Source organism: Bos grunniens, chromosome 29 (genome assembly GCF_055505025.1).
Source record: "Bos grunniens cultivar Pamir isolate PY7600 chromosome 29, Bosgru_T2T1.0, whole genome shotgun sequence".
NCBI lineage: Eukaryota > Metazoa > Chordata > Mammalia > Artiodactyla > Bovidae > Bos > Bos grunniens.
The window spans coordinates 42591519-42604179 of NC_141193.1; the positions used below are offsets into that span (position 1 = coordinate 42591519).

At 41.1% G+C, this 12661-nt stretch overlaps 1 protein-coding gene across 2 annotated transcripts in view; it reads left to right on the plus strand.

Annotated features, from left to right (window-relative positions):
- CCDC81 (coiled-coil domain containing 81) overlaps positions 1-12661 on the plus strand; it is a 43033-nt gene that overhangs the window by 17287 nt on the left and 13085 nt on the right. For both annotated transcript variants that reach the window (XM_086384721.1, XM_086384722.1), the window contains exons 6-11: positions 780-859; positions 3511-3632; positions 7546-7669; positions 10344-10437; positions 10859-11005; positions 11662-11766. In XM_086384721.1, coding sequence (XP_086240847.1) covers positions 780-859; positions 3511-3632; positions 7546-7669; positions 10344-10437; positions 10859-11005; positions 11662-11766 — 672 coding nt within the window. The remainder of the gene's footprint in view (positions 1-779; positions 860-3510; positions 3633-7545; positions 7670-10343; positions 10438-10858; positions 11006-11661; positions 11767-12661) is intronic.

Genomic DNA, 12661 nt, shown 5'->3' on the forward strand with positions numbered 1-12661 from the left:
GTGAATTTGATCCCACATATCTAGGGTCTAAAGCTTTATAGCTGTTGTTGTTCAGTCCCTCAGTCATGTCTGACTCTTTGTGACCCCATGGACTGCAGCATGCCAGTCTTCCCTGTCCTTCACTATCTTCCGGAGCTTGCTCAAACTCATGTCCCTTGAGTGGATGATGCCATCCAACCATCTCATCCTCTGTCACTCCTTTCTCCTTTTGCCCTCAGTCTTTCCCAGTGTCAGGGCTTTTCCAATGAGTCAGCTCTTTGCATCAGCTGGCCAAAGTATTGGAGATTCAGCATCAGTCCTTCCAAAGAATATTCAGGGTTGATTTCCTTTAGGATTGACTGGTTTGATCTTCTTGCGTTAGCAGTGTGGGGATTTAAGCATGAGGATAGCTGACTCCAAAGTCCTTCTCTCAGCTACCCAGTTTTAGAGTTATTTGGGTCAAGAGTGGAACTAGCCAGCTTGCTCGTATTCCTGAGAGTTTCAAGAAGTTGGCTGTCCTCTTAAAGATGAGGAGCTGTCAACCCTGAGGGCAGTTTCCAAGGAGGAAATGGTTTGAGAAAAGGCAGCATCAATGAAATTGGGATGGGACCAAGCAAGGTGACTTCTTTGATAAATGAGATCTTTCTTCATTGGATGTTAAGTTCTAGACTTTAAGCCCTAAACAGAAATAACAGTGGAGGGTATCATGGTAGTCTGAGGCTTTTGAGCAGCCTGTGGCTCTGATTGTCTGTGTCCTGGACCACAGCCCAAATGTAACCTGTCTTTTTCCCTGTCCCCAGAGGCCTGACACAGTGGACTCAGTGTTGTCTAGCAGAGAGAACTTGGGGAAGCGACCCAGCAACGTGCTTGCATTTCCAAGGTCAGTGCTTTCCTCTATAGGTTTCTCCGGGCGTGGCCGTCCTTGCAGACCTGTTGATGGAACTGGACAGTGTTTCGCACCTGAATTCTCTAGCTCATGCTCTATCTAGTGCAGCTCTCTCTTGCTCTCTCTCTGTGTTCCAGCAAATGAATTTATTGTATGCACTTTCTGTAGTTAAAAAACAATGGACACTTAGAATACTTAGAAAAAAAACAAAAAACCAACTCTTGGTTCCCTGGGAATTCTCTTACTGCCTCCCACCAACCTTAGTCCTTGCAAGTATCAGTAAAATTTTTCTCATCCACTAGGCTTTCTTCTACCTTTCACCCCTTCCTCTGACCTAGTCCCTTCCTCATCATGCACTCTAGACTAACAGTTGTCTAAGATTTGATTTTTACCACGGAAGGGGCTAGACAAGGTATAGCTTCACCCCAACAGCATAGTGAGTGTTTTCAATGGCTGCTGATGCTGCTGAATATAATAATGATAATGATAACAACAATGATAATATTACAATGACAATAATAATAGCAATCATCTATGGAGCACTTACTAGTTGCCAGATATTGTTAAGCCCTTTCTTAATAGTCTTGCATTTAATCTTTACTACAACCACTTGAGATACGTATTATAATTTTATAAAGGAGCAAAATTAATTATAACTTTAATTCTATTTTTAATTAAAAATTTTATTGAAGTATAGTTCATTTGCAATGTTGTGTTAGTTTTTGGTGTTCAGCATGTAGTTTTAATTCTTTTTTTTTTTTTTAACAAGTGAAGTATCACTCCAGTTAGTTCAGTTGCTCAGTTGTGTCCAACTCTTTGCGACCCCATGAACCTCAGCACACCAGGCCTCCCTGTCCATCACCAACTTCCAGAGTTTACTCAAACTCATGTCCACTGAGTCAGTTATGCCATCCAACCATCTCATCCTCTGTTGTCCCCTTCTCCTCCCACCTTGAATCTTTCCCAGCATCAGGGTCTTTTCCAATGAGTCAGTTCTTTGCATCAGGTGGCCAAAATATTGGAGTTTCAGCTTCAGCATCAGTCCTTCCAGTGAATATTCAGGACTTACTTCCTTTAGGATGGGCTGGTTGGATCTCCTTGTTGTCCAAGGGACTCTCAAATGTATTCTCCAACACCATAGTTCAAAAGCATCAATTCTTCAGCACTCAGCTTTCTTTATATTCCAATTCTTACATCAATACATGACTACTGGAAAAACCATAGCTTTGACTACATGGACCTTTGTTGGCAAAGTAATGTCTCTGCTTTTGAATATGCTGTCTAGGTTGGTCATAATTTTTCTTCCAAGGAGCAAGCATCTTTTAATTTCATGGCTGCAGTCACATCTGCAGTTTCAGGATGCAGCATTAAAAGCACTTCAATAGGAGTCAGGAGAGTTGGGTTTTATTTCCAGTTTGGTCATTACTTACCCATTATGAGCTCTTAATCATATTTTTAATCTTAATTGCTGTGCCACTAACTACTATGCATTTTGGGGAAAGGAAGTTTGGGAAATAGTAAACTATTTCCCAAAATAGTTTTCTCATTTTTTTTGTCTCAGAGTATTTTCTCATATTTTTTGGTGGCGGGGGAGGGGAGGAGGGGGAGGGCGTCTGTGACATCCTCTTACATTTGTTGGTTTGGAACCAGTCTTTCCTGGAAAAGCTATATGATACAGCCCTCAGCATAATCAGTGTGAGGGGGAGAATAAGCATTAAAGATTAATTAGTCCAGCCTCTTCATCTTCCAGATGAAATGATTACACAGCATGGGGGCCCAGTCGGAAACCGTGGCCCCTGACTGTCTCAGTGCTGTTTCCACTGCAGCATGTTGTCTTACCCATTAAACAGAAATCCATGGATTCAAAGTAACTTTATTTTGATTGTATTTTGGGAGGCAGATTTGGCTGTCCCCTTGGACATAGTTTGGCTTAAGCACTCCAGGAGGGAAATAATTGTAGTTAGTTAAGGGACAGATGGACGGTCCTGTCCATTAGAGAGCCTGGCAATGGACAGGAGGGCTCGAATCCTCAAAGCAAATGTAGGCGTTTCCTTTATGTGAAGCTTGGCCTCTGAATGTACTGCAAGCACCATGCCTGCCCCACCCTTCCTTCCCACCTCTAACCCAGCACCCCATTCCTGGGACCAGAGAAAAGCTGCAGTTACTGACATCAGCTAAATAAACCTCTTCCCCCTCGCCTTTGTAAGCCCCTCACTTTTGCCTGGGGAGAGGATGGAGCAGTGAGGAGGAGGAAGAGGGAGGAGAGGAGTGCTCACTTCTGGGCATACCCTGCCTACCAGTCCCTGAATCCATGCCTCCAAGTTATCCAGTGGCCACCATCCACTGTTTCAGGACTGTGGCATCTGCTTACAGAGCTAGAAAAGACAAATGAATCCAAGCTGAAATAAAACCAAAAAACTTTAATCCAGGCCTTCAGAGCAGTTTATCTATATAAGAGCTTCTTTGGGTTGGGAAGGGTCTTGGTTGGCTCCCAGGCTTAACCTCAAAGAGAATGAGTCCATGATTCGTACTCAGTGAATAAAAGCACTTCTCCTCCTTGAGGCATGTAAGCTTATTTCATTCAGAATCAATCAGCTAACTTGGCTTTACACATTCGCCTATGGACACATCTTGGCTCATTCCAGGATTGAGCTCAAGGAGATGGAGAACAAACCACCTATGGAGACCATTGCAGAAGAAGATGGACAGAATGAACAGAAGAAGGACAAATTAAAAGACCAGTCAGACAAAGAAGTGGGTGTCCCAGGTAGGTCATTGATTTCTGGGTATAATCTGTTCCTCTTTACTACTTGTGAGCCACACCATATTGCTTAGCAACTCTGATGGTCAAAATAAAGTTCATTTCATGAATAATCACTGTATTCTTCTCTCTAACAAACATCTCCTATTCCTGGAATCCTGTATCTCACCCTAACCATTTTATGACACTCAGACTTTTAGACTGTGATCTCTTTGCTGACTCCCCACTACTCAAAACTCAGCTGCCTGGAAGATCTAGGCAGGTAACATAAATGCATGAACTGGGCTGGATGTCACATGGTAGGGAGACATGTATCAATATTTTTTATGAAAAATGAAGAGTGGTAGTTTTACATCTTTGACACCTGGATTTATAGAAGATAGCAGATTCTCATATCTGTGTCATCATATAATCTGTTGTAATATATTGTTTTGGTTGGGGCATGTGAGGAAAATCCTAGGACTTCAAAGACTTTTTGAAAGACTCCTAGGGGTTCCCAGGGGTTGCCAGACTATATACTTGGAGACTTATTCCTCTAGCAGATTATTGATTTGTGGAAATGTAAGCCAGTTCAGTTCAGTCGCTCAGTCGTGTCCGACTCTTTGTGACCCCATGAATTGCAGCACACAAGGCCTCCCTGTCTATCACCAACTCTTGGAGTTCACTCAAACTCACATCCATCGAGTGGGTGATGCCATCCAGCCGTCTCATCCTCTGTCGTCCCCTTTTCTTCCTGCCCCCAATCCCTCCCAGCATCGGGGTCTTTTCCAATGAGTCAACTCTTCGCATGAGGTGGCCAAAGTACAGGAGTTTCAGCTTCAGCATCATTCCTTCCAAAGAATACCCAGGACTGATCTCCTTTAGAATGGACTGGTTGGATCTCCTTGCAGTCCAAGGGACTCTCAAAAGTCTTCTCCAGCACCACAGTTCAAAAGCATCAATTCTTTGGCACTCAGCTTTCTTCACAGTCCAACTCTCACATCCATACATGACTACTGGAAAAGCCATAGCCTTGACTAGACAGACCTTTGTTGGCAAAGTAATGTCTCTGCTTTTGAATATGCCATCTAGGTTGGTCATAACTTTCCTTCCAAGGAGTAAGCGTCTTTTAATTTCATGGTTGCAGTCACAATCTGCAGTGATTTTGGAGCCCCCCAAAATAAAGTCTGCCACTGTTTCCACTGTTTCCCCATCTATTTCCCATGAAGTGATGGGACCAGATGCCATGATCTTCGTTTTCTGAATGTTGAGCTTTAAGCCAACTTTTTCACTCTCCTCTTTCACTTTCATCAAGAGGCTTTTGAGTTCCTCTTCACTTTCTGCCATAAGGGTGGTGTCATCTGCATATCTGAGGTTATTGATATTTCTCCCAGCAATCTTGATTCCAGCTTGTGCTTCCTCCAGCCCAGCTTTTCTCATGATGTACTCTGCATATAAGTTAAATAAGCAGGGTGACAATATACAGCCTTGACGTACTCCTTTTCCTATTTGGAACCAGTCTGTTGTTCCATGTCCAGTTCTAACTGTTGCTTTCTGACCTGCATACAGATTTCTCAAGAGGCAGGTCAGGTGGTCTGGTATTGCCACTTCTTTCAGAATTTTCCACAGTTTATTGTGATCCACACAGTCAAAGGCTTTGACATAGTCAATAAGGCAGAAATAGATGTTTTTCTGGAACTCTCTTGCTTTTTCCACGATCCAGCAGATGTTGACAATTTGATCTCTGGTTCCTCTGCCTTTTCTAAAACCAGCTTGAACATCTGGAAGTTCACGGTTCACGTATTGCTGAAGCCTGTCTTGGAGAATTTTGAGCATTAGTTTACTAGCGTGTGAGATGAGTGCAAATGTCAGCCAAGTGGTAGCAAATTGCCTGATTTTTCAAGAGAAGCAGAGATCCTGACTTGTGAAATCTATTAATTGTTTTTATTTAATTTATTTTAATTGGAGGATAATTATTTTACAATATTGTGATGGTTTTGCCATACATCAGCATGAATCGGCCACAGGTATACATGTGTCCCCTCCCATCCTGAACCCTCCTCCCACCTCCCTCCCCACCCCACCCCTCTGGGTTGTCACAGAAGACCAGCTTTGGGGGCCCTGCTTCATGCATCAAAGTTGCCCTGGTCATCTCTTTTACATGTGGTAAGGTATATGTTTCAATGTTATTCCCTCAAATCATCCCACTCTTGCCTTCTCCCACTGAGTCCAGTGTTCACTACTAATTGACATTCAAAAAAAAATACTAACTAGGCCAAACAAAACATTTATCAATGGGTAAATGTTGGCTTGTGAATGTTGGTTTTGTGACATGTGGCCTACAGGATTACACATCAGCTTTTAGCCTGATAGATGCTTTCATTCTTTAGCTTCACTTGTCAGTTTCCTATGGACTCTTTCTAGAGTTAAATTGTCTGTTCATCTTCTCCTAACATGCCTTGCTCTTCCTTGACTTCAAGCTTTTGTTCACTCTTCTCCTGCCTGGAATTCCCTTCCTTTTCTTACAGTCTATCCCAATCCTACTCTCCTCTTATCAGCCTTTTTTTTTTCTTTTTAAATTAATTTTCATTGGAGTACAGTTGCCTTACAGTGTTGTGTTAGTTTCTACTCAAGAGCAGAGTGACTGAGCTGTATCTGTACATATATCCCCTCTTGCTTGGGCTTCTTTCCCATTCAGGCCACCACAGTGATTGCATTAAGTAGTGCTCCCTCTTCTATTCAGTGTGTCCTCATTCATTATCTATTTTATACTTGGCATCAGTAGTACTGGAGTACATAGTATAGTACCATAGTATAGTAGTATTAGTACTGGAGTACATAGTATAGTACCATAGTGTAGTAGCATTAGTACTGGAGTACATAGTATAGTACCATAGTATAGTAGTATTAGTACTGGAGTACATAGTATAGTACCATAGTGTAGTAGCATTAGTACTGGAGTACATAGTATAGTACCATAGTGTAGTAGCATTAGTACTGGAGTACATAGTATAGTACCATAGTATAGTAGCATTAGTACTGGAGTACATAGTATAGTACCATAGTGTAGTAGTATTAGTACTGGAGTACATAGTATAGTACCATAGTGTAGTAGCATTAGTACCGGATAGACTGTAGCCTACCAGGCTCCTCTGTCCATGGGATTTTCCAGGCAATAATACTGGAGTGATTGCCATTTCCTTCTCCAGGGTATCTTCCCAACCCAGGGCTTGAACCTGGGTCTCCCACATTGTAGACAGACACTTTACTGTCTGAGCCACCAGGGAAGTTCTTGTACATAGTATAGTACCATAGTATAGTAGTATTGGGATATGTCCACCCCAGTCTTCTGGTTCCTTCCGCCCCTCACTCTTTCCCCCTTGGTGTCTGTATGTTTGTTCTCTATGTCTGTGTCTCTATTTCTCTTAGTAGCCCTTTCACATTTCACTTCCTCCATGGAAACTTCTCTCATCAATGGATTCTGAACTGGCTCCCTTCATCTCCTCTGTCAGACTTAAAGATGGCACCATTTATCTGAGATTCAGATATTCTGCATCCTTGTCCTGAGTTGCTATTTATATAATGTGTATAAAACACTTAGTATTTTTAGCAGGTGGAAAGACCTCCACAACTGAGAGCTCTTGTGTTTTCTGTTTGTATCTTATTTTTCCTCTCCAACTATATTTATTGAAAGATCTTCAAGGGCAGAGACTTGCCTCTTGTATTTTTTAAAGTGCCCAGCCAGAGCCTTTACATGTAATAAGTATACAGCAAAACAGATATTTTAACCACACTAGGGCCAAGGGACAATAATTTAAAATGAGAAAGTGCATTTTATGTGAAAATTTTCCCAAGTAAAATTATGAGTTTTTAAAATCTGTGTTACGTACAAACCACTGATTTAGAGTTAAAAGGAAACTCGCTTTCATTCATTCTACAGAGATTTTATCACCCAAGACAGCTCAAGATAGACCGGCTGTCTCTTCTGCCAAAGGGACAAATGTCCGTTTGCCAAATAAACTGGAGCAGAATGGGAGTGGTGGGAAGAATATGAACCTTGAAAGGTAATGCACTGGGTATTTTTTTTCTGTTGCATTTTACTAAATGTATTTTCACGCCCTTTCTTGATGTAGGGAATTTTAAATAAGCATTCATTTTTTCATTCATTCCTTCACCCACTATTCCTGATGCCACATTCTAGCATCTAAAATACACTTGCATGCCAGGTGATGAAGGTGGTAATGATGACCAGCACTCACAACCTGTGGGAAAACCAGAGTAATAAGTTATGATTCAGTAGGATAAATGCTACCACGGAGGTGGAAACAAAACAGCACAGAGGAAGAAACATCTAACTTCCCTTATGAATTCGGGAAAGCCTCTCTTGTTTTCTGTGTGTGGATATTATAATATGATACAGGTTCATGTTTAGATCAAATCGGAAAGCATTTTTGCCAAACATGGCTTTGTTGTTGTTTAGTTACTAGGTTTGGCTACTCTTTGCAACCCCATGGGCTGCAGCACACCAGGCTTCCCTGTCCTTCACCAACTCCCAGAGCTTGCTCAAACTCAGGTCCGTTGAGTCAGAGATGCCATCCAACCATCTCATCCTCTGTCGTTCCCTTCTTCTCCTACCTTCAATTTTTCCCAGCATCAGAGTCTTTTCTAATGAGTCAGTTCTTTGCATCAGATGGCCAAACTGTTGGAGCTTCAGCTTCAGCATCAGTCCTTCCAATGAATATTCAGGGTTGATTTCCTTTGGGATTCTAATTCCTAATTATTAGTGATTCCTAGTAAAGTTTTCCTATAGAAGTTGACCAATCAACCAATGTTTTTTTCTTGTTTGTTTGTTTTTGTTTGTGTGCTGATTACTAAAGTAATATGCATTTGTCAAAGAAATTTTAGAAGAAATGAGAAAAGCAAGAGATACAAAAACAATCACCCATAGCACACAAAACAGAAGAAGTTTTCTGTAATATTATGGGTGTATATCCTTCATTTCAATGCACATATATTATAACACGGACATATATTTATACTTTAAACATGTACATACATTTTAAAGAAAACTGAGATTATATCATATGAACCTTTGCTATACTTAACAATTTAAGTGGTGAAAATTTCCCTATGGCTTTAAATATTCTAAAACATGAACAAATGATTTCTCATCTCATTTATTAAACCTTTTGTTTAACAAATCTCCTGTATACATAGATGATTTTTAGTTTTTTATAAATGTTGAAACAAATATAATCACATAATTCTTTGCACACACCTGCATATTCTACAGGAAAGAAGCTTTAAAGTGAAATTTCAGAGATAAGTGATGAGTCCATTTTTCATGTTTTTGATATGCATTACCAATCATCTTCAGGGCTTCTGAAGTGGTGCTAGTTTTAAAGGACCCACCAGCCAAAGCAGGAGATGTAAGAGATGTGGGCTTGATCCCTGGGTCGGGAAGATCCTCTGGAGGAGGGCATGGCAACCTGCTCCAGTATTCTTGCCTGGAGAATCCCATGGACAGAGGAGCCTGGTGTAGTACAGTTCATGGGGCTGCAAAGAGTCAGACACAACTGAAGTGACTTGGCATGCATGCACCATGCACCAGTTACCCTTAGGTAGACGATACCAAAAATTATCTTCCCAGTAACAGAAATATGAAGAACTGCTGTGTTCTCTGTAGCTTTGCTAATACTGGATATGGCTCCCATTCAATGGCTGCATTCTCAATGGCTCCCTCTTCATTCTTCGATGGCTCCCATTCTCACCCAGGGTGAAAGCTAAAGTCATTACCATGGCCTTCAATATCTTGCCTGATCTCTGATCTCTCTCTTACTTCCTCCAGCCACAGACATGCTCCCACTTCAAGTCCTTAGACTCATTTGCTCCACTAGATTCTTTTCCATCAGATATCTGATTATTATTATTATTTTACTGCCTTCAAGTTGCTCAAATTTCACCTTTCTGGTGAGAATTTCCCTGGACATTTTATTCATGATTTAATACTCCATTCCTCCAGCATTGCATGGTATTTATCACCAACGAACAGACTATATAATTCATTCATCTTGTTTATTGACTGTCCACTCCCGTCAGCATGTTAATTCCATGAGGACAGAGCTTTTTTTTGTATGTGTGTTTTGTTCTTCAGTGCCTCTCCCATGCTGAGAGCAGTACACTTAGTAACACTCAATAAATTTTTGTAGAATGAGTAAGTTTTATCCCAATTTCACTGAATTGGTAACTGAGACTTTGTGTAATTACCCAGTTTGTCTAATGCCAGTCAGCTTCTAATAAAAAAAGCTGGGTTTTGAACCTGAATTTATCTGATATAAAGGTTAGGTTTTTAATCTCTATACATGTAGATACTCTAAAGAAAACTGCTGAGATATTTTTTATTTTCTTATATTTATTTGTGCATGCATGCTTAGTCACTTCAGTCACGTCTGACTCTTTGCAACCCTATGGACTGCAGACCACCAGGCTCCTCTGTCCATGGGATTCTCCAGGCAGGGTCACTGGAATGGGTTGCCATGCCCTCCTCCTGGGGATCGACCCATCCCAGGGATCGAAGCTGCATCTTTTATGTCTCCTGTATTGGTAGGCTAGTTCTTTACTACTCGTGCCATCTCGGAAGCCCTCTTATATTTATACTTGTTTCTAAAATTATCATTCATCATTGATTATAATTGATGTTATACATTAATATTAATTAATGTTGCATTGTTTTTATAGTGCATCATTTCCAGGTGGACTGAAAAATGATCATGCAATGAAGCCTAAAATTTCTCCAGGCACTTCTTGCAAGGACCATCATAGGGCAGGACAGGTACAGTGTCTTCAAAGAAACAGAGCCCAGACAGAATCTCCTTCTGACTTCTGCTTCTCAAAGAGAATTTGAGGAATTGCTCTTTCTTTAATACACGGGTATGGCTTAAGTACACAGGACCTATAATGGGGCTGTGATAAATATATCTACTAGTCAAAATCTACTAGTTAACAGAAATACGTCTGGGAAATCTTTAATTTTCAGTTGCTTTAAACACATCTGTTCAAGTAAGAGTTGAATAAATCCTCTGGAATATTTGTGGGGCCCTCTCTGAAAAATCCCATTTGGATAATATCACGAATACATCCTTTTATGAAGTCTACTTCTTGACACCCCTAGCCTTTGGAGAGCTTGGGAAGGAAATGCAGAGCAAAAAAAGTAAAAGGTAAAAATCAATTTGCCCTAAAACTCGATGTTATAGGAAATGTGTTACATATGCTTGCAACGAGCACAGCGAAATTCCCCGCTGTACTACACCGCGGAGAGGAGGAGGAGAGAGATGGAAGATGAGCAACTCATCCAGGAGTATCTCGTGTTGAAAGACCAAGAGACTATCTTCAAAGAGCAGGTACTTCCGCACCTCGGTTAAGGAGTGTTTACCATGGGGCAGGAGAACATGATTATCAAAGGCCATTTAAAAAGCTCCAGCGTGTAGCTTGACGGTGGTGTATTTAATCATTTACCTACTGCTGAATTCGAACTTAGGTTATGTCCAAGTTTTCACTAATAATACAGCCCGGGGATGAATATCCATGTAGTTGGTGTTTGAACCTGCTACTGATTTTTTTCCCCTCCCTGAGGACTGAGTTTTAAAGGTGGAATTCCTGGATGTATGTGGCTTTATTTTTGATTTACATGAAATATAACCCCAGGCAAGTCTTCTCCCTTCAGGCTCATGGCCTGTCTTGAGTAAAGATGGAATGGCACCTTCATCTTTGCTCTGTCCTGATTTCTGAACTTTTCAATAACTGGCTCTGCGGCCTTCTTGCGATATCATAGGGAACCATTCCTGAAACCTTCGTTCCTTCTTACGATCCCTGTAGAAGTGGTGCCTAGAGTCCAAGAATGGGAAACAAAAGCCCACTTTAAAAAAAATATATAAACACATCAGAAAGTACCATTACCTCCCAAAGGCAGGTTTCTACCTTAGTTGGGTTATTTTAATGTAGTAGAATTAAATTTTTAAAGACTCTATTTCAACATGTAATGATTTTTTTTTCAAAGATGAGAAATCTGGCTAGTAGAGAACAGAATCAAAAGAATGCCGCCTATAATCTTGGAGTTGCTGAAGCTATACGGATCCACAAGAATGAGAAACCTGAATTTTATGTAAGAATCTATTCAAAATTTCTGTTGCTGATACCTGCCATAGTTGTGAGCATTGGGGTCTACTCATACTGCATGTTGTGCCATTTTTAAAAAGTGGTAAGGCTGTGCAGGGGTGAAGGCAGGTGCACTTCTAAGGCAGGAGTGGTCCAGTGTCTGCCTCTGCATGTCACGCTCACAATACAGTCCCTGTTGTGGGTCACTACAGTGCTTGTCACAGATGGTGATTCTCAGCTGGGACCTGGGAGAGGTGGGGTTAGGAGAACAGTATATTAAATTCCTGCCCCAGGATTAGATGATCTAAATAGAGAACAAGTATCTCCCGGGAGCTTGCTGGAAATACAGAATCTAGGGTGCCACCTCACACCTCACAGAATGAGAATCTACATTTCAATAAGATATTTAGGTGATTTGTAGCTTCCTTAAGTTTGAGAGGGGCTTCCCAGGTGGCTCAGTGATAAAGAATCTGCCTGCCAATGTAAGAGATGCAGGTTCAGTCTGTGGGTTTGGAAGATCCCCTGGAGGAGGGCATGGCAACCCACTCTAGTATTCTTGCTTGGAGAATCCTATGGACAGAGGAGCCTGGTGGGCTACAGTCCATGGGTTCGCAAAAAAGCTGGACATGACTGAAAAACTAAGCAATAAGTTTGAGAAGTCCAGCTTCAGATGGAGGTCAGCCACCTGCCTTGCCATTAATTGTTTTCAATCATGATGTGCCCACCTTTATTTCTGCTTGTTCTTGCTTCTTTTTACCTCACTATCTAGGTAATGTGACACTCTGGATGTACACCTAATAAAATAGATTTTCTTTATTTAACATCAGACATTTCATTGAATTATTTTGTGCTGGCCACTGTACCAGTAGCTAAGAATACAAGGATGAAGAATAAGACAAAGT